Source organism: Dipodomys spectabilis, unplaced genomic scaffold (genome assembly GCF_019054845.1).
Source record: "Dipodomys spectabilis isolate Male_0828 unplaced genomic scaffold, ASM1905484v1 ptg000179l, whole genome shotgun sequence".
NCBI classification, from domain to species: Eukaryota; Metazoa; Chordata; class Mammalia; order Rodentia; family Heteromyidae; genus Dipodomys; species Dipodomys spectabilis.
The window spans coordinates 9838122-9862222 of NW_024870856.1; the positions used below are offsets into that span (position 1 = coordinate 9838122).

General features: G+C 47.5%; 1 protein-coding gene across 1 annotated transcript in view; it reads right to left on the bottom strand.

Moving 5' to 3' along the window:
* Adamts16 (ADAM metallopeptidase with thrombospondin type 1 motif 16) overlaps positions 1-24101 on the bottom strand; it is a 99946-nt gene that overhangs the window by 38478 nt on the left and 37367 nt on the right. Inside the window, exons 9-16 of the mRNA XM_042695198.1 lie at positions 19490-19627; positions 12460-12613; positions 9352-9447; positions 6455-6603; positions 5199-5371; positions 2868-2998; positions 1182-1305; positions 443-687 (exon numbers count right to left, since the gene is read on the bottom strand). Coding sequence (XP_042551132.1) covers positions 443-687; positions 1182-1305; positions 2868-2998; positions 5199-5371; positions 6455-6603; positions 9352-9447; positions 12460-12613; positions 19490-19627 — 1210 coding nt within the window. The remainder of the gene's footprint in view (positions 1-442; positions 688-1181; positions 1306-2867; positions 2999-5198; positions 5372-6454; positions 6604-9351; positions 9448-12459; positions 12614-19489; positions 19628-24101) is intronic.

The window sequence follows — 24101 nt, forward strand, 5'->3', positions numbered from 1 at the left end:
GGGTAGTACACGGGAGGACTGAGATTGCGGTGGCCCAGCTGCTGGGTGATGCAGCTCGGCCAGTGAGAGTCAGTAATGAAATAGAGTGCACCATGTAGTACAGGCTCCAGCTGAGGGCTCTCACTGTTACTACAGAACCTGGCAGCCCAGAAAACGGGCGCCGGAGGCCCTCTCACGAGGAGCCTGCACAGCCCCTGAACTCCTGGAGAGAAACCAGCGGACCCCAGACAGGAACGCAGGTGTGTGTGGAAACAGGAGTTCCTCACAGGGAGCGGGAGGGATGATAAAAGCAAGTCTACTGCCCCCTTCAGTCCGCTGGGTGTATTACTCTCGCTTTCTGTAGCTTCACTTTCTTCTGCATGCTTACAGTGAGGCTAAGAACCTAGAAGAGACATGGGAAGGTCATCAAACCCAGCCCCAGAACTGAGCGACGGGCTTCTACCTCTATGACCAGTGTTTCGTTGGTTGGTCCAGCAGAGGTTAAGGTCTCAGGCTCCTTAAAGGACCGCCTGTAGTCAAAGGTGGTGCCGGAAAACCTGTACCGTCCAGGCCAGTCCACCTTCCAGTGTCCATTCAGGTAATAGGCGTTGAAGGCATTGCGCACAGAAATGTAGGAGGTAGATACATTGGTCTCGTAGATACGGATACTCCGGGCGCCAGGAGGAATGGTGACCACGTGGTAATAGTCTGGATAAAGCAGAGAGGAAAACACATTTCACATACGCAGGCTTCTCTACTACTGGAACGCAGGAACCCAGGGTGGGCACCGGGAGGTCTGTTAGGCCATCAGTAACACTGCAGCTATCAATGCAAGCAGAACTCTTGGAAGTTTTATTCTTCCTAAGAACTATTTTAATTCAAGTAGAGTAGCAACACTTCTGGCCCAAACCAAAGGTTGGAAAAGCAAAGGTCAGTGTGTGTGTGTGTGTGTGTGTGTGTGTGTGTGTGTGTGTGACAGAGAGAGAGAGAGGGAGAGAAAGAGAGGAAGAGAGAGAGAGAGGGAGAGAGGGAGGGAGAGAGGGAGGGAGAGAGACAGACAGACAGAGACAGACAGACAGACAGACAGAGACAGAGGGGCATTCAGAGCTCTGAGCACTTCCACCCCCTCTGGCCCCTCTCTGGGGGAAGCTCCAATCCCCGCCATCCCTGCTGAGGCCTGCAGGGGGTGCCGTGACACTCACGGTTGGCGTGGTGGTGCCTGGAGTAGAGCCCGCGGTGCATGGTGCAGTCTGAGTTATTCCCTTTGCACACTCCACACGAGTCCTCCGTAGCATCAGAGCCCAGGACATTGTCACAGCCAACTCTCTGCGGGACCCACGAAGTCATGTGCCGTTGGAGAAGGGAGGAGCAACAGAAGCGACAACGTCACCGACGCCGGTAAGACGTGCCTCCTTCCCACTAAGCTGAGGAGTGCACCCGCGGGGGTCGTTAACAGATAGTTATTGGATACCCAATATGTGCACAGAGAGACTATGTTGCTGCCCTGAGTGTGAACCACAACCCATCCTCTCCTTCAATGTCCGGTCTGAGCCTAAAGAAAGCCCGTTAGAGACACGGGCGGGCTTCCACTAAGTAAACAGCTTAGCACAAGGACAAGCAAGAGTTCCACTAAAATCAGGGCTCAAAGTGGGGCAGGAGTCCTTTGGTAGGTAGGCATCTAGCCGGCACATTTTGCTACTAAGCAAATTCAGGTCCCATAAAATTTCACAGGAGTTCAGATGCCAGTTTTTCAGCTGCTTACATTTCAGAGTTACACTGTAGGTAATTGATTTGTGATCGCTTTTATATGCATGAAAAGTGATGAAATATTTTTTAAAAATGAGCTAGAAGACCAAACAAATGTTCTGAAGCAGGAAGGGGCCTCACAGAGCCTGGTGTCAGGGGCAGCGTGTGTGTGTGTGAGTGTGTGTGTGAATGTGCATGTGTGTGAGTGTGCGTGTGTGAGTGTGTGTGTGTGAGTGTGTGTGCATGTGTGTGTGTGAATGTGCATGTGTGTGAGTGTGCGTGTGTGAGTGTGTGTGTGTGAGTGTGTGTGCATGTGTGTGTGTGAATGTGCATGTGTGTGAGTGTGCGTGTGTGAGTGTGTGTGTGTGTACAGTTCACTAAGGACCTAAGAGGATAATTCTTCTTCATGGAACAATGTTGCCCATCGCTGTGTGACACGTCTGGTAAGCTTTTCATTGTGTTCACAGGAAAAGTCTTGTCACTTCGTACTTTGCGAATGGTGGCAAGCCAGTCGCTGGCCCCTGTCTGCTCGTTCCCTGCCTTCCCGGCTCCGAGGGGCTCTGGCTCTCGCAGAAACAGCCGTGAGCGCAGCAAGGTGGTACCCAGGGCCCCGTCTGCCTTGCCTCCCCTGACTGCCCACCATCTTCCCTACTGCCCAGAAGCCACTATAACCTGTCGCTCTGTGGCACCCCTGGGACTTTGGCCCCTCAGCCCCATGGCTGAAGGACCTGAGGACTGCATTGGCCTCTCTAAAAGAGGGCAGCACGGCCCTGGAGCATCTCAGCTCTGCCTCAGCTCCTCTAGCAGCCCACGCGCTCGGGTTCCACCACACGCCCCTCCACACCCCTCCTCCACTGCGTCCCTTCAGGTCCAGATCAAGACACTCTCCTGGGTGTCCGCAATGTCGCAACCCCACGTCTAAGGAAGAATCGGCCCTGTCTCCTCTGCTAAGCTCTGGAGTTATTTCCATGGTAACAGAGCAGTGACATAAATACAGGCTCTCTGGCCTGCTCCCCCACAGGGCTGTGATGTGGAGGGAGGGGACTCCTCTTAGAAGTCTGGTCTTTCAGCTCCTACAGCATGCTTGGCACAAAGGAGACTGTCTGGAGATATTTGTTGAATGAATAAGTGATCGTTATTACCTCACACATCCCATCTACACAAACATTACGGCTATCCTCCGAGCATGGAGTCCCATCTTTCACTTTATTTGACAAAGAAAAGAAGAAATCAAATCCTTCTGCGATACAGTAGAGTTTGCATAAGTCCTGATCTTAAAAAGAAATACACACACAAACACAAATAAGAAAGATACTTAAGCTCGGATAATTTTTTCCTCTGAATTTTAGATAGTTTTTTTTTCTATTCTTCCCCCATAAAATAACTCCCACACAAAATTACATCGCAAAGACATTATTTACAGTTGCCTCTTTGGCTTTTTTCCCCCTTTAAATTTGTTATTGCTTTTAATGCTTTACTACGAGCTTTTTCTCCAATGTTGTTTACTGCTCTTGTTCTTCACAGAGAAGCTGGCACATAGTAGGCATTCAATAAGTATTTGTTCACTTGATCACAGCATTTACATTTTACAACATAAATAACAACTGTTTTGTAGAAATGCAAAAAGGCAAAGGTCTTACAAAAATGTAACGAGAATTAATCACAAAATTTCTTAATGCATTAGATAAACTACTTAACATTTGAAAACTGGTAAGATAGTTTGGTGAAAACTAGGTGTGACACTTTCTATAAGGACAGTAGATCCTCAGGGATGAGGGTAGGGAATGAACAGGAGGGAATACCTGGATCTCACTCTTCACTAACCCCCTCTAAGGTCCTATGACACGTATAGTCAAAAGAGTTCTCGTAGGAACCCTTTTCCTTCTGTTCTCCTCTAGGGAAAGAAGGAACTGCTTGATGGTAAAGATAATACCTGCCTGCCTTGGGACTCTCCGCAGACCCTAGACCCACCCCACGGACATTTCCCCCTCGCTCAAGATACAAGGTGCTATGGAATAATCCATAGGATTATTAGGATGGTTAGTCAATCATCTGGAGTGGTACAGAGGCTTCTTTTCTCCAGTGGTTGGAGCTGAATCAACACTAGGCGAACACTCTACAACAAGAGCCACAGACAGCCCTCCCCCTACAGCCTTTGCTTTTCATTTTACTTTTGAGACAGGCTTCTACAACCCAGAACTTCCAATCTTCCTGCCACTGCCTCCCAAGTTGCGGAGAGTACAGGAATGTGCTCCATGCCAGCGACATCTCCATTCTTCATCCAATTTCAAAGGTCATTCTGCCTTTATTTCTGTCTAACGATTGTGTTCCTCTGCACCTCAAGGGCTTTGTTTTTGCAGAGTAAAACAAAACCAAATAAGCTGTCATGAGGTTGCTTGTGTTTTCCCATTTAGCACTTGCTAACTTTGTAATTTTTGCTTTAAAATGGTGGAAGCAAAGATACTGAAATATCTCACTCTAGGAAAACTTTTCTTTTACTATGATATCTGAGTTAATAACATTATTATTATTATAGTTATAACCATATACAAGACTATACTTATTTCTCTCCTACAGATGAATAAAAGTTTTTACTCTCAATATATACAGCCCTTGGAGCATAATTATAGAATAATACTCTCAGAATATAGTATTCTTGGAAATGATTCAATTGTTTGAAAAAAATCTAAACATTTTCTTTTATTCTTGGATAACTTGAATTATATAATGGGTATTTATAAAAAAATCATCATCAACTACTGTAATTTATTTTTTAAGCCAATTAATTCACCATTGATTTTGAATTGCTACCACTTTTTTTGCGGGGGGAGGGGGGGGAGTTGGCCGTGGGGCTTTAACTCAGCCTGGGCATTGTCCCTGTGCTCTTCAGCTCAAGGACAGTGCTCTACCACTTGAGCCACAGCACCACTTCCAATTTTCTGGTGGTTTATTGGAGATAAGAGTCTCATAGACTGCCTGGGCTGGCTTTGAACTGTGATCCTCAGATCTCAGCCTCCTGAGTAGCTAGCATTACAGGGTAGTTACTTTTTTCCAGTCCTGGGGCTTGAACTCAGGGCCTGGGCATTGTCCCTGAGCTTCATTTTTGCTTAAGGTTAGCACTCTACCACTTGACTCACAGCATCACTTTTGGCTTTTTCTGTGTATGTGGTACTGAGGAATCGAACCCAGGGCTTCATGCATGCTAGGCCCGCACTCTACCACTGAGCCACCTTCCCAGCCCCTTGTTATCATCTCTGATGAATTTACCTGTATTCTCTGGCCTGTGGATTTCTGACCACACAGGTGGTTCAGTGTTAATGACAGCACAGGACGGTGGACAGAACAAAACAAACAAATCCCTCAAAAAGAGTGTCACAGTGACGTCTTAGAACTAGGAGATCTACCTGAGCACAGCACTAGCCATCACGCGGCTGGTTAAGAAGTGTCTGTCCCGAGGGTGAGTTGAGACTTACCTTCCACTTGAGTGTAAGGCTTCCATTTGTAGAGCCAGCCTCGGAAGCGCTTGCTGTTATACTCGGCACACTGGGCCGCGCGGAAGTCCACACTGTCCTGGGGACACTGCTGTCTGCTGCAAAGCTTCAGGGTGCGTGCGGCGCCCTCACAAAACTTCCCCCCATGCGATGGTCTGCAACACACAGTTTGCGGTTAGAGCCTTGCACTTCATCCTGGAGATGAGACTTATGAGAAGATGGAGCGATGGTATTGATGTACGCAGAGTGGGGAGGGGCCACACGTTCCTCTGTGGGTGAAGTGTCTGTCTGTCTTTGGGTGAGGTGTATCTGTGAATGAGGTGTCTGTCTGCCTGTCATCTGTCTATAAGTGAGGTGTCTGTCTATGGGTAAGGTATGTGTGTGTGGGGGGATGTCTGTGGGCGAGGTGTCTGTCTGTGTTTCCCTGCTCTCTTGAGAATGCCATCTGCTATGCTGGTGCCATGTCCTCTTTTCCTGCCAGTGTCCTCTGGCCCAGGCAGGGCTGCACTGCTGTGTCCTTGTGGGAGCGGCTGCTTTCCCAGGTATAGAGATGACCAAGATGGTCCAAGGGCAGAACCCAGACTGAAATTCAGTAATGTTGCTTTCCATACAGCAACTTCTTTCTGGGTCCAACCTCTGCCTGACAGAGCAGAGCAGAAAGGCTGAGTCAGAGCATCACCGGGCTGACAGCCCCCCACACCCCACTCTCTTGTGGGATTCCTGTGCACGCCGCATGAGTGGGCCTCATTGCGGACAGGAGTGACATGCTAGGTCCTAAGCCTGAAGCAGACCTAGGAGCAGACGGCGGCTGTGAAGGCCTCACTTCCCCATGTGAGCTGTGGCTCCGAGTCCTGCCTCTCACACAGGCTCACACTTCAACCACTTGTTAGAAAATGAATACTAAGGGCAAGCTAAAAGAACAGTTCTTCATGAAAGAACTGCTTTCACTGATTTATTCATTTGTCTTCTAATGTTTGCCTTTTTTAGCAAAGTCTTTGCTATTTACGCAGATGGTTTGTATTTCAAATAAAATTAGCTAAAATCCAGTTCCTAAGCATCACTTTTGGGTGTCACTGCTTTTGTTGCGGCTCAGAAAGTCATGGGCGTCATACAATGAAGAATGATGGCGGAAGAGCCCTCCCTGCTCTGTGATTCCTGAGGATTGTGCAGAGCGCAGAGCGGAGGTGCTGGGCGTGGGCGCCGGTGGGGGCTGGCTCATGGACAGAGCTGGGCTGTACCTGGGGTTCGTGCAGAGTCGGTCTCTGTGGGATACTCCTCCTCCACAGGTCCTAGAGCAAGGCGACCACGGAGACCAGTCTGACCAATGGCCGTGAGTGGGCCTAGGGCCCTCGTCACCGTATTTCACACACTGTCCTCCACGGCACCACTAAACATTTCAAAAATAAATACACAAAGGGTCCATGTGAGTCGCAGAGTTAGGAAGGCTCATTTCATGACTATCAAAACAGCGATTACCGGGGAGTTTTGTGAACTGTGCAAATATTAACATCACGATGCTCAGTGAGTACCGGTCAAAGACAAACAGCGCTATGCTCCTTTGTCTACCAAATCTAGCAGGACACTTGCAAATCCACAAACGTGGAAGTGGACAGACCGATTGCTTTGGAGAACTGTGCTCCTGGAACTTAATTAAGAAGTGTTACATGACGGTTGAGTCTGATCCTTCCGTTCCTGAGTCAGTGAACTCTGACCTCGCGTGGAAGCAGGTGCCTTTCTCGGCTCCTGCTGGGGGGAGACTGGGTATGGGGCGAGGCCCGGCACAGCCGGGCGCAAGGCAGGACTCAGCACCCTGGGATTTCAGCCGACATCTGCCTCTCACTGCAGCACACCTGGGCTCGGGGCCCTGTGCTCAGCCACAGGGCAGGTGAGAGGTCACTCAGCTCTCCAGAATCCCCTCAACATGCAGGCTGGGGCTTCAATTCACCCCGAGCTCCACTGGTATCTCCACCTCCACAACTCGCCAGTCCTGCGTGTTATCTGACCCTGTGTTCCATGGAGCCATGGTGTTGACCTCAAGGAATGGGCTATCTGAGAGAGGAGGGGAGGGAAGATGCCAATCATGCTAGCGCCCGGTGATGCCAGCAGAGCCCGGCTGAGATCAGAGATGCCACGAGCTCCATGCTGTCCCCGAGACCACAGCCCTCAGCATGGGATTGTGAGAAACACTGGACACTTCCACGAGAGAGGAATGCACCATCTCAGTGACCAATGACACAGAGGTTAGGACACAACATGCCACGGACCTCTCTCTCTCTCTCTCTCTCTCTCTCTCTCTCTCTCTCACACACACACACACACACACACACATACACGTGCACACAATTGTCAATGTTTCACTTCATATGTAATGAAGTTGAAATTTTCAACTAAAGCAACTTTGAAAACCTCATCCAAGCAATTCTTTGAGTCTTCTCTATGACTGCTCCCCTCTCCAGAGCAAAATACCGTCACCACCTGCCTTCACCCCAGGTGGCAGAGCAAGTCATCCGAGGACTGGGCAGCGGGGGGGTGGAGTGTCTGATCATCCCAAGAGTGAAAGACAAGATGGAGACAGAAAAGAGTGAAGTTAGCTGTGGCGGCAGTGCTGGGCTCTGGAGGGAGGAGGGGGAGGCCAGGGGTGTGTGTGTGTGTGTGTGTGTGTGTGTGTGTGTGTGTGTGTGTGTTGTCAATTTAAAATTTTTGTTCTGCTTTAAAAACCATTGAGTCACCGCAGCTTTCCAACGCAGGAAGGAACAAATATAAAAGCACAAATCACCAAGGCGAATAGCTTAGAAAATACTCCCAGGAAAATCTGTCTTGGTGGGAAGCTGCAGGTGGGATTTGGATCCGCTCCTGAATCAGGCAGGCAGGTGGGAGACGGTGGCATGGCTTGAAAGCAACGGTGGGAGAAGAGTGGCAGTCCCACTTTGCGTCACACCACTGATGCTGCCGTGCTACTGCTTCTCAGGAGAGCGGCAGATGCAAAACAGAGAGCGGCTATCCTTCCTCCAAAAACCATGCTGAATTGGAAACTTCCTACATGAAAACAGGCAGACTACAGAGCACGGAGATCCCCGGAAACCCGGGCCCGCGCTCCACACTCCCCACGTGCGTCCAGCTGTGTCTCACCTGTATTCCGTCTACCTTTTCTCTTCTTAATACTGAGTCCCAGACATTTTTTATCTTTAAAACTTCACTATTCCTCCCCAAAATTAACACTTCAAGAACAAAAATAGCTGTCTAGAAGCTTAGAGAAACTTCTAGTATTATCAACGATTTGGTGAGTGTCCAAAATCTTGTTTGTTCCTTCCCACTGGCGTGGTAAATCCCGGCTGGAGTGAGAAGCAGGTGCTGTGCTTGGCAGACTGCTTCTCGACTCTGCCACTGTCTGTGATCTCTCTCTGTCTGTGTCTGTCTGTCTCTCTCCCTTCCATGTACTGGTCTGTCTGTGAGTCTTATATTCTGTCTGTGTTTCCTCTAAACATTCTCCTGTGTGACTTGGGCCTGCTGTGTTCAGGAGGCTGGGGGGAGTGGCCTGCTCAGGTCAAGCTGGGTCTCAGCGAGCCTGGCTGTAGTAGTGTCGTGGATGCACACACAGAATGCCTCCCAGTGCACATGTCTTTGGTGTTCGACGCTTCAGTAGATATGGAACTGTCAGACAGACTTGCTGACTGTACAGGTTCAACATGCCATTCTCCACTGCTTGCTAATACACTTGCCTTTTTGTACTTTGCTTTTTTCTCTCCTGTGGCTCTGTCTTTTCTGCACAAGAGCAGCAATAGGTCAGCATGGTCACTCAGGGTCTTCCAATTGAGGCCCAGAGGTGGAAAGTCCCTAATGCTGATCCATCGTTGGTTAAAATGAATGGTTTACTCTTTCCCTTGTTAACTGCATTCAGTCATCACATCTAAGAATCCTAATAGCTATCCATTATATTTTCTCAAAGTGAAGAGGTGTCCTGTTCACAGGTTCAATATCAAATGAACGCAGCCTTTCAGCATGGCTGGAGGAATGGACAGGTACAGGTACGTGATAATTGCTCATGTGAAAATGAGGACAGCTGATGGGTTAGGAGACACCTGCGTGCCGCACTGCCTCCCACAGACAGCCAAGTCGCAGGGCCTCGGTGCCTTACCATGTCCTGCCCGCATACCGTGCCCTCCGCCGCTGGCATGAATTTGGTCTCACATTTCCTTCCGATGCGGTGGCACCACAGGGCTTTACAGATGTCCTGGAGGGGGAAAGGTCATTAGTGTTACCTCTGTGTTGTATCTGTGGCAGTGTCACTGAGGAAAGTCAGAGGAAAGCACCTGATGGAAATCTGAAGTGAAGATTACTCAGTAAAAACGACAGAGGGTAAAGAAGCAGCCAGCTAAGGAACCAGAAAACCCACATTGTATCTGAATTATATCCTTGCAGTTGTATTCGTTTTTTATTTACTTATAAATTTAACAAATTATACATTCTAACACTGCTCACTCTAAACATTGTAGTCAACTACCAAAAGCTACCACTAAGAAAACCTGGCTAACATTTGGTGGTTGTTTTTCTCAGTTCCACCTTTCACGAACGTCTCTGTCTCTGAATCTTAAATTTTTTTTTTAGTTAATTATTTATTTTGAGAAAGGATCTTGCTATGTGGCTCAACCTGGTCTAGAACTCCTGGGTTCAAGTGATCCTCAGGCCTCAGCCTCCCAAGTAGCTGGGATGACAGATTTTATCAATGTGCCCATCTCTATAATCGATGAGTTAAGAACAGTTAGGACACTGTTAGCCCATCAGTCCAACCATTCATTTGTCCCTCCACCCCACCCTGCATCTGTCTGTACGCCCACCATCCCCAACACTTTGATGAAAACTCAAGTTATGAAGAGCCTTTCAGTAGGCAAGACATTTCATAATGGAGGTGACCCGCAGCTTGAGCTTGGCCAGGGAGGAGCAGGAAGGGAACTTACAAACCACCACTGAGGGCCCATGGGAGGAAGAGCATGTGGGTGAGCCTGCCAGAGGGGAAGGGCTTTGCCTGAGGAGTGAGGGACGCAGTCAGACAGCGCATGATGGCTGACACCAGAGCTGAACGGGCTCATCAGGAGGAAGGGGTGGCACCCGGCGGGACGAGCATGTGTGAATGAAAGACTCAGGAATGAAGAGAGGGTGGTCAGGAAAGAAGACTCGGGACTGCTCTAGGGTTGACTGGACCCAGGCCTGGGACACGACAAAAGGCTCTGCAAGCGAAAGGGTTGTGTTGATCTTCAAAGCCTTTGAGTCCAAAGGAACTGCCTAGAAACATGCGAGAGCAGGACCTATCAGATGTCAGAACCTTCTAGAATACTGGTATCTTTAGGTATCATGGGAATGTCTCTAAAACTTCCTGTACAGTCATTCTGAGTATTTTAATAAGTTCTGTATTACGTTTCCAGAAATGTAATGGCTGAGTGCCCTGAATGACTGGGATTGCAAACAAAATGCAACACAGCGAGAGAAACTTCACTGAAAGACGGTGCTGTGTCTCCCTGCGTTTCCACTGCCTCGCCAGGCGACTCCTGACTTGTGTGAGCTGTCTCAGAAAGACTTTAATTTTTAGTGATCCGTTTTAATTTCACCTGCATGAAACTAGTTCTTAATATTCTAATCACATCATATATCTAGAAATTGAAGTATTATTAAAGATTCAACTCACATTCTTCCTGCGGCTCCTCCCTTACTAATCAATCATAGACAGCTTTTCTTCAAAAATACAAATGAATAGAATGTAAAATAAAATGACATTATGCCTTTTTACTGCTTATATGTCCTTTTCCCCTCCCTTCCTCCCTCTCTCCTTCTCTTCTTCCCTCCCTCCCTTTGGAAGTGCCAGGTTTGAACCCAGGGCCTCACACTGGCTGGGCGAGGTCTGCATCACCTTTTCAATACCTCCAGACATTTCTGTTTCAGCTAAGTGCTGAGTAGGGCCTCGTGTGGCGAGGCTTGCTGTAAACACCCTACACACATCTCCTGTAGAGCTGGGAACTTAGTTAGTTGCATATCACCATACCCAACTTGTTAGTCGAGATAGAGTCTTGTTTGGGATAGCCTGGAAATCACAATCCTGTCCACCTTTGCTTCCCAAGCAAGTAGGAGCAGAGGTGTGAGGGCTTATACCCTGGCCTGTCCTAGCTCTGTCTCTCCACGGTATTCAGGAACCAGGAATGACACGGTCCATGGTCAGAGCAAAGGTGGAGGCCATTCTCAGAGCTGGAAAGCCTTGTCTTTGAGACAAAATGTTGGTCAGCCCCTCATTTCCCTCACAGACACAAAAGCAGTACTTAGCAAAACATTTTATAAGAGACTCAGATGTTCTGCTCACACGAAGGGGCAGCACGGGGACCCGTGGTGCTGCCGGAGGTTTACTCTCCTGGTGGCAGCTGGAACCGCTGGAACCCCGCTCAGGCACAGATCTGTAGCTGTTCTTTAGGGGAGCCCCACCTGACCTTAGAGGAGAGAGGGCTCTCACGCGGGATGTCAGCTGATGTATTCCCAGCACATCCTGAGATGTGAGGGGACGTGCAGGGGACTGTATTTCTTGTCTGTTTTATTATTGATTTCGAGATGAACTGGGAATAAAAGAAACCTCAACAACAGTTACTTTCATTTACTTTATGAGGCGCTTTCCTTGTGGTTCAGAAGAGCAAGTTCCTAAAGCTTGCTTTTTCCCTGTCGAGGAAGAGCATCTGTCTCTGAGTTACGTGAGGAATTTGTATAGGAAGTCACCCTGTGACAGCCTTAGGAGCAGGGAGATATCACCTCCTATGAGAAATTACTCTATAAACACTTTCTTTAGGGAATGCAATAGTCAGAACCCTAGCTAGGCAGCTGTTTTCTAATAAATTATGCTTCTATGGGGATAGGATGAGGGACATTGTTTTCTTAATACTATTTGTAAAAAAAAAAAGGCAGAGTATTAATTTGCCAACTCACACTGACTAAAAGTTATTGCTGAACTTCCACATGATAAATCAGAAAGAAAGATCTGACCTAACGTGCCAGCTCCATCCTCCAATGAAAGCTGATACCCACAGCAGCGTCCACAGCCACCCGCTCCACCAGGAAAACATGTGTTTCCTGTTACACAGGCCCGGCCCTAACATAGAGGATTTGACATTTGGTAGGTACCCAATAAATGCAGAATGCATCACTGTCAGCTACACAAAACAGAGCGAGCTTAGCATCATACTGCACCGAGCACCGGCCAAGAGTCACTTGCCTTTCTGAAGTCTAGAAGACAGAGCTTGGCTTTCTCTCCAAACTGCCACTTGCACTGTGTGTTTGCGTCGTACAACTCTCCCGGCAGCTTCTCAGGGTACTTGTATTCTTTCACGGGTTTTGGCTGGTCAGCAAGGCACACGGCTTGGGCAGTGCTGAGACAAAGAGAAGATGGCAGCTACTGATGGCCGAAGAGTTACCGACTGATTTGATAACAAACTGGGGCTTTTTTTCTTGTGTGATTAATGTCATATTTTGTATAGAAAGAAGGGAAAGTTTTCTCCTGAGATCCACTGTAACATTTATCTTTATTATATTTAAATACAGATGCCACATTGTCTGAAGTTGTTCATAAGATATTATATATTTTCCAAGAAGACAAATTGCTCTTCATTAAATATCTCAAACTTTTCATGGGGGAAAAGTGAAAATAATTACAACCAAATGTTTAATGTGAGAATTTCCTATGACACAGAAATTTTATGCATACTGCTTGCCAGAAACAACCAAAAGATGGAGTTGAGCACATTGTAAAAATAAAAAATAATAAAGCTATGTCAAATAATCACCCTCCCTCCCTCCCTCTCTCCTTTCCTTCCTTCCTTCCTTCCTTCCTTCCTTCCTTCCTTCCTTCCTTCCTTCCTTCCTTCCTTCCTTCCCTCCCGCCTTCCTTCTTCCTTCCTTTCTTTTCCTTTCCTTTCCTTCTACCTTCCCTCCCTCTTTCCTTTTCTCTTCTCTCCTCTTCCTTTTCCTTGTTTTCCTTTCTCTTCTCTTCCCTTTCCTTCTCCTCACTCCCCAAGTAGTCAATTTTGTAGTGAAATCTTTGAAACTATAAAGCAAAATAAATCTTTCTCTCAGTTGTTCCTCTCAGATATTTTATCATAATGACCTAAGGCTGACTAACATAACCTCCTTAGTTAGCTAAGATTTTTGGCATAATTTATAGATCTGGGAGGCATATAATGTTTTAAATAGCAATGTTTGCAAGCAGCAATTACATCTTTCTTATATGTTTCAGTGGCTACAATTTAGCCCTAAAACCAAGATCTTATAACCACCATGAATTGAGTAATGTAAAACATCATCCCTGAGTTTGTATCCAGTGATTATTCAAACCAATTGGAAGATGTTTGGCTCCAATTTCTAGGACTCCAGTCTCATATTCAACACAATGTCATTCAAGAATCTGGGCATAAAAAGCAGCAAAGACCCAAATGGGCTCACTGAAACAAACTTCTAGGGAAAATTAAGTATGTCAATTCTCTACAATCTCTTCATTTGGATGGGGACAGAGTTAGCTCTCCCTGTGAAGGGCAGTGTTATCACAATGCCAAAACAAGAGAAAGTATGAGAAAACTACATACTTATATCTCTTACAATGGTAGGTGCCAAAGTCTTCAGCAACACGTTAGCAAATTGAATCCAACAACTTATAAAGTAGATTAAGTACAATAATCAGATGAAATAATCCCAGTGTACAAAACCAAACTGGCACTCAAAAGTCAATTGATACAATCCATTTCATCAACTGGGTAGAGAAGAAAATCTCACAAATCTGCATCAGTAAATGGGGAAAATCCAATACTCATTCCTAACAAAGTAGGAATGAAAGAGAGCCCCATCTCTGACCAAAAAATTCTACATAAAGTCCATAGCTAAAATCATAATTAAACCTGGGAAACTTGTACCTTTCCTACTGAGATCATGAGCAAAGCAAGTATATCTTTCTTTTCTCTCTGTTTCTTTTATTTTTCTTCTTTATATTTTGGAGATGACCGAGTGTGAATTCAGGGCCTTGCTCATGCTAGGCAGATTAATAATCAAACCACACACAACAACCTATGACCACTTCTTTTCAACACAGTTCTGGAAATCCTAAGAAGTAAGATAATAAAAAGGAAATAATGCCACGTACAAAGAGGAATAATATATTATCATTTTTGTGGATGACATGGTTGTTCAAAAGAAACTTTGAAAGAAAATGGCAAACACTCTTAGAACTAAATAATAATCATAACAAGATTGTAGGATTAAATTTTAATACTCAAAAGTTGATCGCTTTTTAATATATAAGCAATGACAAAGTGGAAATTATTTCAAATTATAAACAAATGCCATTTATATTAGCATCCTCAAAGTGAAGAATACTGGTATTAAGAGTTTATGTACAAGATATAGCTGAGTAAAACACACAAAACTCTGATGAAAAGAATCAAAAAAGAAATAAATGGGGAGATCTGCAATGTCTACAAATAGAAAGCCTTCATCCCACTTTGATTTATGGCTTCAGTATGATCTGGCCCAGATTTCAAGCATGATAGTTTGTGGATTATGAGCACTGATTCTGAAGTTTACACAGCCAGGAAAAAGATCCAGAAATTTCACACAAAATTTAAAGACAAGAACACAGGTGAAGGACTCATGTGATGTAACTTCAAGACTTTCAAAGTAGATGGAAGATTAGTCCATATCACCAATCCGATACCACTAACAGCCAAAACACTGACAATATGAATGAGGATAGAGAGAATCAAGGAATCTCATTCATTGTTGTCCATTAAAGGTATGGATGCCAAAAGAAATTCATCACAACCATTTTACAAAACATCTACAAGATCATATGGAAAAAATTAAATTTAACCTTTATGTACCTCATACACAAAATTCAGGCAGGTTACAAGTAATAAACAGCAATAAAGCTTATAGGACAGTAACTCCTTTGTACAACTACTTAAAGATAATAATTTTAAAGAAGAATGAATAAACTTACAAAAAAAAACCTTGCAGGCAATTATTTGAAAGAATATTTTTCTTTGGCATGGGGAGCAGAGGGGGTGGAGATGGGAAGGGATGGGAAGGGAAAACAAAGGAGGAGGCAACTATGCTTGATAAGAAATGTACTCATTACCTTGCCCATGTACCTGTAACCCCTCTGTACAGTATTTTCACAATTAAAAAAAAACTTAAGTGAAAAAAAGAATATCTTTATGTTGGGATTAGCTTTTGCCTCCTCTCTGTAGACTCAGAGAATAGCCATCCTAATGCCCGTCATGCTAGCCAAGCCTTGACAACCCAAATTTCTACCAACAACAGAATAATTAGTTTAATTTGGGCACGTGGTAATCGGGTCAACCCATGTGACACTCCTGTGCAGCAGCAAGAATGACTCCCATATTCACAAAGCAGTGCAGAACTCCCAATCCCCTTCACCCAAAGTTCTACAGCAGAAAAGCACTTATTTGCAATGCTCCGTGTTCTGACCCTGGTCCTGTCCCAGAGCGGGAGGTAGTGAGTGGGGAGGGGCGGGAAGGAGGAGCTGGAGTGGAGGGGGAGGGGGGAGGGGCAGGAGGGAGGAGCTGGAGTCCGGGGAGGGAGGGGCGGGAAGGAGGAGCTGGAGTCCAGGGGGGGAGTGGGGGGAGGGGCGGGAAGGAGGAGCTGGAGTGGGGAGGGGGGGGAGGTGCGGGAGGGAGGAGCTGGAGTGGGGGGGAGGGGCGGGAGGGAGGAGCTGGAGTGGGGGGGGAGTGGGGGGAGGGGTGGGAGGGAGGAGCTGGAGTCCGGGGAGGGAGGGAGGGGCGGGAGGGAGGAGCTGGAGTGGGGGGGGGAGGGGGGGAGGTGCGGGAGGGAGGAGCTGGAGTGGGGGGGAGGGAGGGGAGGGAGAGAGGAGCTGGAGTGGGGGGGGAGGGGGGGAGGTGCGGGAGGGAGGAGCTGGAGTGGGGGGGAGGGAGGGGAGGGAGAGAGGAGCTGGAGTGGGGGGGGGAGGGGCGGGAGGGAGGAGCTGGAGTGGGGGGGAGGGGGGAGGGGTGGGAGGGAGGAGCTGGAGTGGGGGGGAGGGGCGGGAGGGAGGAGCTGGAGTGGGGGGGAGTGGGGGGAGGGGCGGGAAGGAGGAGCTGGAGTGGGGGGGGAGGGGGGGAGGTGCCGGAGGGAGGAGCTGGAGTGGGGGGGAGGGGGGGGAGGTGCGGGAGGGAGGAGCTGGAGTGGGGGGGGGGAGGTGCTGGCAAGGCTGGATATCCTGACCTGAAAAGGAAAGGACACTTCCACAGTCACTGCACCTTCCTGCTCTTATGCTGCACCAAGACAGAAATAAGGCTAAGGTAAGTAAGGGACAGGGTCAGCAATTCCACACCTCAAAGGCCCTTTTCTCACCCTATTTAATGCACCATGAACGTTACAGAGCTTGTGAGATGATGTACTCGTATCCCATCATTTCCATGTAATGAAATGGGGTCGCCGGAAAGGTCTGATTGTTTGCTGAAATGAAATCCTTCCTAGATTATGAGTCAGGACCAAGCAACACGTACATTGCCATCCCTCCGCGGTCCTTCTGGTGGGTGGTCTTGCCCCGTCTCTACTCTACTCTTCAGTCAAACAGGCTCTGTGGGACTACACTCAGCCATGGCTTGCTTGTTTTCCTTTTAAGAACATAATAGAGCCCAGAAAGATGAGAAGTGACATGGATTGTGTCCATTATAAGAAAAAAACCTGCGTGTGGAACTTTGGGGTGTGGCCTGCTTTCTTGTGCACAGCGGTGGCACGGAAGGTAGCAAGAGGCCCACGAACTCCTCAAACTTCCCGTCTCCCACGGGCCCACCCTCCTGTGAACTGACACCCACCCCACCCCCCACGCAACCAGAGGTGCGGCGTGTTTTCTAGTCGGTAGGACATGACTCAAATTGCACAAAAAACAGACTGAAAGTGAGCCCAGGTTGTCATGAAATGTAAAACGAAGGGCTCTAGTTCGCCTAAGTCACAGACCTGCCAGGGCCGACGTGAGTAACTGCAATGAGGTTTGTGTTTTTCAGTAGAAAAATGACACACAGCTTCATTGAACTGACTGATGCATTTCTCCAAATAGCTGGCCCTCATGACTCTACCAAGAAGGAAGAAAAGTGTTGACAAGTTCGGGCCAATTAACTTCTCTTATTATATATATTTTCCATCTACCACATGCGAGGCTGCTAATAGCAGAGGCCGAGTCATCTTTAAGAGCTGGCTACTCATTCTTACTCACTGCTGGGCCTGGGTCCCAGCAAGCAGCTCACCGGTGGAGGCTCTCAGGCTATTTTGATTACTTGGAAATCAGAAAGTCAGAAAACATGGGAAATAAGGCAGGCAGCCCTGCGTGCAGCAAGTGAGCAAATCAGCTATATTTCACGAGCTACAGGAATGCCCACCATGCAACTGGTTTTAGAGTAGAATAAACCTTGATATTGAATTGACAATGAGAAAGTTCCTTTGGGGAATTTAATGTTTAAAAATCCTGAACAAATATAAGAGGCCAGAAAACCTTGCATATTTGCATATGATTATGAAGAGCAAGGAAATTAGCCAACCCCTCATAAACAAAGTTAGACCAATGAATTGCTGAAGTGTTTTAGTGGTGGAAATAAAAACAAGCCAGAACACCTCAGTATTTAGCTAGCTTCAGTAGCATAGGTCAAAGAGGGCTTTTAATTCTGGAAATGTTAATCATAATTCTGAAAACTCCATTCTTATTTGAAGATTACACACCACTCTGAATGTCCTCAAACAATTCTTCTCTGACTATGTAAGTTATTTCCCCATGAATCTTCCCTTATATTTTCTGGCAATGTCAAACTTTTTTTGGATACTCATGATGCTGGCTCACACTGCACACCCAAATTTGCATCTCCTCATTTTCCAGGCTGTAGGAACATGATTCAAAATACAAAAATATTGATATACTATTCTTACAACCTTTGACTTGCAAGAAACATTTTCAAGTTTCTGAGAAAAGGACTTAGAAAGTGATAGAAAAAAAATATGGATAACAAAAATTCCAGATTTTCTTTGTTAATACAATTAGAGCCATATGAGCTTAAAGATATATAGATTTCTTTCCTCACACTAAAAACAATGCACATAGCTTCAACAAGCATCTAAAACACTTCCTTCCCACTCAGGAGACTTGGTAATACTACATGCAAATAACAATATTATATATGTACACCAACATGTCATGTCAGTTGTAGGACAGTGTTAACACTGTCTTTCCAGAAGAGAAATAAAGCAAGGTGTAATCCAGTGTGCATTCCTAGAATACAAGTTTATATTATCCAAAAAATTTCCACTCATGTGCAGCATCACAGCTGGAAGTAGTCAGCTGAGGAAAGACCAAGCTGAAGGCTTAGAGGCCTAGAAGGTATTGGACCAGAAGGCTGGGATGGACAGGTGAGGTAGCAAGGCGGGCAGCCCAGCCATGGGCGTGAGTGTCCACCGGAATCTCCCCTGCATCACACGCAGGGAAAGTCCTACAGAAGCGCTTGCCGGTCCTGCTCAAGTTGTGTGCTGGAAACTGAATGGCCTGATTTGTACAAGAGGAAAAAAGAATGAAAAGTAATTCTGCTAAATAAATATAAGAAGAAAAGAAAATAACAAAAGAAGAAATGGAGAGGGGAGAGAGAGGAAGGGAAGAAGGAATGGAAAGACAAGGAGAGGAATGGAGAAAGGGAGGAAGGAAAGATGGAAGGGAGGAGGGAGAGAGAAGGAGGAGAGACAGGTAGGCAGGAAGAAACGGAGGAAGAGAAGAAGTGACAAAGTAAGAAATACACTGACTACTTCCTATAGCTTCCCAAAGTTCTCTACAAGTGAACTGGTTCTACAATAAAAATTTTCTGAAAACTTTTCCTGTAGAAAGTTAAGGGACAAGATAAGGCTCATATACTCAAGATTTCCTGCCTAAGGAGGAATGTATCTTGGCCAAATAGTTATGCATTGTCATTGTGGACACAGAAATACACTGGCTAGAGCTTGTGTTCTTATTCTGTCCAGATCCCTCGTCATAAACATGAGGATTGTTTCTCAATATTAAATGTGAGTGCTGTGCCTTTGATCTGGTAAGTGATGCATGGGGCTCCTCTCTCCGGCTGGGAGGTCAGGCTGGTGTATTGGGCCGGAAGGCAGTGTCTGGAAAAGTCCTGAGAGTCTGGGACGGACCATTCTGGGATGCAAGTCTTAGACGCCTGACATCAAAGGCACCGAGAGATGGCAAAACAACCGCGGGAGATTCATACCTTAAAAATCTGTGCAGGTACTGGCGACTGCAGGGCGACCAGGAGAAGACCCCGTTCCGTCCAGCCAATGTGGGGGACATGATGTTGCCCTCGGACTTTTTACACATGTTCCCTTCCCCATCGTGCACCATGCCAAAGCTACAGAAGGGGAGAGAGAGAGAGAGAAGGGTCACTCAGCACCAAGAACAGCCGCCGTACGCACGGAGCCAGGCTGCCTCAAGTACCACTCGAGACTATGAAGATGCTTCCAAAGCTGCACAATCAACAGGTGAAAATCAAAGTGCTAACATCCGGACTGTTAGTCCTTGGGCACTCAGGGGCCTTTCCTGGGGAATGACCCGTCAGTGGTCCCCTCCTCAGGCAGCATCATCCGCCCTCTTCTCCCAGACAGCACCGCGCACTGCCTGAGGAGGGAAGCAGCAGGCGTGGGAGGTCTACGTGGCTCTGCAGACCTCCACAAAGGTCAGTCCTTCCTGGAGAGCAGTCCTTGTTGGCCTGCACTGTCCACTTTTCAGTCACAGGATGGACTACTTGGGTACAAAGATCTAAAGGAGATATATTCAGGGAATGAGCCACAGAGAAAGGCAGGGGGAGAGAAAGCCAAGAGGAAGGTGGTTACCGGGCCTGAGGTGCTCTATGCAGACCCCATGATGAATAGAGGGTAGGTGGCAGGGACAGGAAGTCGCCAGGTAGAGGAAAGAAACTAGAGGATCTACTTGTTGCTGAGGCTGGTCTCCTTCAACTGAATGTTTGCCTCAGAACCGCGTAATGGTGCAGTTCAACTTTACGGGCATGAGGTTCAGCATCTGAGCTCCGTGTTCTAAGGTACACCTCGACAGCCCCGTAAGGGGGGCACGGTGTCGTAGAAGGAGCTCTGAGTCTCCGTCAGGACCAGGCGGACCCAGGCAAGGGTGTAAGCCCAGCTGACTGGAAGCTGTATCCATGGAGATCTGGCAGGCCCATGTTGTCAAATGTCTGCAGGATTCCTGACTGGTACCAAGGGTGATGTGGATGTGGTCATCTGAGCCTCCACCCATCCTCTGATGTTCTGTGGAAGGCAATTGATCAAGGCCAAGGCAGCCATATGGCCGGGGGCGGGTGCCACTGCCCTGAGAAGGACGGGGGCAGGGGAGGGGAATGCAGTGGAAACCAGTCGCCCCCCACGCGCCTCTCCCCACCCCCCCCAGTTCCTCAGTGAAGCAGACGCTTCAAGGTCCAGCAGAGGGACTAGATACATTTGCTGCCATCACGACCTATGTTTCTAAATAATTCCAAGCAACCATGCCTCAACTCTGGGGCTATCTTGCTTTTCAAGTTTTTCACTTAAGGTATTTTCCATGATTTTATCTAGCATGAAGTTTCCAACTCTGCTAGCCGTTAAGACATCTGAGAAATGCACTAAACCATCTGGTGCCCCAGAGGTGCCGCGGGAGGTTTTCTGGTGGAGTCACAGGTTGGGGGTTTGGATCTGGCTGTCTTCGATGCCATGCGACGGGCGGTGAACAGCCTGTCAGCACCCACGTCACCGCTGTAGATGGAGTGATTCCCTCAGTACCCCATGCACAGATCGTGACATGATTAAAAAAATTGTCCATTGGCACAAAACTGCCACACGGAGATCGCACTTGATGTTAACATTGACAAAGCACAGAAGGAAGAGTAGGACACATCTTGAAGACCAGGTTGGTATCGGAAGCCAACAAATAAAAATTCCCGTTCCTGTTATACATGCCAGATATATTTTGTGCCTGCATACTGTAGTACTCTAATGAATACAGCTTGCACTTCATCCACTAATCAATGTGTCTTCTCTCCTTATGCTTAATCATAAGAGCTGAGTCTCACCCATGCCATAGCCCCACGGCCAGCAAACTCAACAGGGTCAGCAGTTTCCACAGTGATGTTTGTTCACTGCATTAAGCACAACCTTCCATTTACAACACAGACCCAAGGGCAAACCGAACTTCAGATTGAATGCTATCTGTGAGAGAGAGTCAATGCCAGATGCTTTCAGTGACAGCCACAATAAGATCAGAAAGAGGTAATTAACCTCCAGAGAACATTTTTTTAACTCATCACTAGTGACATACCAGGTCAGGAACTGGCAAGCGGTTTAAGAATACACATGGATTATTTCAGGCTGTTCTCTGTGGTGAAGGAAATTAGATTCCCTTTCAAGGAGCAATGGACCGATGTCACCTGGGTACCTGGGGTAATGTTGGCAACCTCAGGTAGGAAGATGCCCAGAGCCTGCGGCAGGCTTCCTGGGAGCCATGGCTAAACGTCCACCACAGGTGGATGCTAAGATGGAGTCACGGGTGAGGCAGGAGTCAGGGGGCCGCCAGGAGAAGTCGGTGGGAGACAGCAGGGGCTGCGGAGATGGCTGTGGCACTCAAGAGCTGTTTGACCTTGGCTTAGCTGTTCAAGCTGCTCAGCCTCAGTGTCCTCATGAAAAAAGGGAGATGAATAATAAAATAAAAGCCTCTCAAGAAACTACAAAAAATAACGCAACTTGGCTACGTAAGTTCATAAAGGAAAATTCAGAGTATCTCTTTCCTTGATGGAAATACGATCATGATCACATCAGCCAGCAAGCAGAACTCATTCACACATGGGTGTGCTTGTGTGTGGCTGGCATAGGGGAAGGGCTGGCCGGAAGCAAGCTCTAATACTTTTCAGCATGGAAACAAACACTCTTGAGAGGAAGGATAATAGATACAAATGGGGATCTGATGGTGTGAGCCCAGGATCCCTGGAGGACAGTGACGGAAGCAGCCCGGACAGAGGTCCAGAGAGCTTGCTCTCATAGTCTAAGGTCCCTGAGTGCCTTCTCCCCCTGGTGGAAGCATCCAGGCTGAGGACAGAGCAAAGCCTGCGCTGGGGGACTGCAAACACGGGGTCAGCATCCCACGTCATCTGGAAATCCACGTGAGTGAAGTGGAGCTGTCACCTAGCAGGCTGAGGTGTCCACCTGCTTCTTTGAAAACCTCCCTAGTCCCTGGGCAGTGTCTTACAATGCCCCACCTGCTTTACCTGACCCTTTGCATGGCAAATCTCTTTCTGAAGAGCATGGATCTTTTTATAAAACCCTACAGAGCCCCTGGCAGGCATATTGTGCTGGTGAATAAGTCAACCAACTCAGGGGAAGAGTCGTAAGGGTAAGTCATGAATAGCTCAAGCACAGGCAGATGTTTGGACAGAGACTTACTGTTCTGAAATGATAACCTTCGTACCTGCACATAGTGCTGGCTGTGCCCTGTGGCTCGAGAGAAGAGGAACCCGGGTGATAGCCGGTAAGTGATGCTCCCTGCTGGCTGTAAGGCACAGGAATGCTGGGTTGTGTCTGCTGTCTGAGCCCCAGGGCTCTGCCTAGCGCAAGGCCTGGCTTCCCAGAGCAGATCAGAACTTTCCACTGACTTCTCACCCAATGACATAGTCTCCAAAAGGTGCAGCTCAGTAGAACACTGGTGGCTCACCCTATAATCCTAGTTACTCATATCTGAGGATCCTGGCTCAAAGCCAGCCTGGCAGGAAGGTCTGTGAGGTTCTTATTTCCAACTGGAAGTAGAGCTACAGCTCAAGTGGTAGGGCATCAGCCTTGAGCACAAAAGTCCAGGCCCTGAGTTCAAGCCTTGGAAGTGGTACACACACACACACACACACACACACACACACACACACACACACACACACACACACACACACAGAGTGTGTGCATCTCAGTCCTTGGTGTATCTGTATCAATTCTTCAAATCCTATATCTAGCAAATGCATTCTGTGTATGGGGATTTCACAAAACCAGCAGGCTCCTTGGATGGCTGGTGCAGTAGCAGCCTACCTGTGCCTGTACATCATGGAGAATACACATCTGAATTCTAGCTCCAGCCCCATCTCCATTCCAACACCCATCCCAGCCCTGTCCTTGACACTGTCTTCTGCTTTTCAGCCAGATTACCCAGCATAAAATACAAGATGTTTAAAATGAAAATAGTTAAATGTAGTTGAAGGAGCTGAAATGTCCTTGAGTTGAAGGTCAGGAGTCTGTACTTCCCGGTGTGGCAGATGCTCCTCTGTCCAAGCCACGGCCTCCGGATGGGGCCAGGAGTAACAATCTGCCTTTGAAGCAGGATCTCTAGTGATTTTCATAATAAAAGTCCTAACAGATGGGAGCTTAAAGGACTTTTTCATTCCTAAGAATCAGAACTCGAAAATTTTAGTTTGCTTGCTGCTCATTGCTCCGGCTGCTCATTCTCATACACTGGCAGTGCACACGGCCTGTCGCTCAGGAAAAGCACCCTAAGGGCTCGGGCTAGGTGTAGGCTTCTCCGAGTTTGAGTTCCAGAAACTTTTCTAAAAGTAGTTTGTAACAAACAAGTACAGCTGTGGTCATTGGTGCTGTTACTCGGACTGCTCCTCCGGGAACCCGGTGGCATGTGCAGACGCGCCCTGTGCTCCCGTGTGACCTGGGCTACCACGCGGACGTGGTCTCCTCAGTGCCTCAGCTCTCTGTCTCTTGCACAGCACCCTCTACACATGGGGTTCAGGAAGGACCCTGTAATATCTAGAGGTCAAATCTGCTAACAAAGGGCACGCACTGTCGGGACAGGCAGCT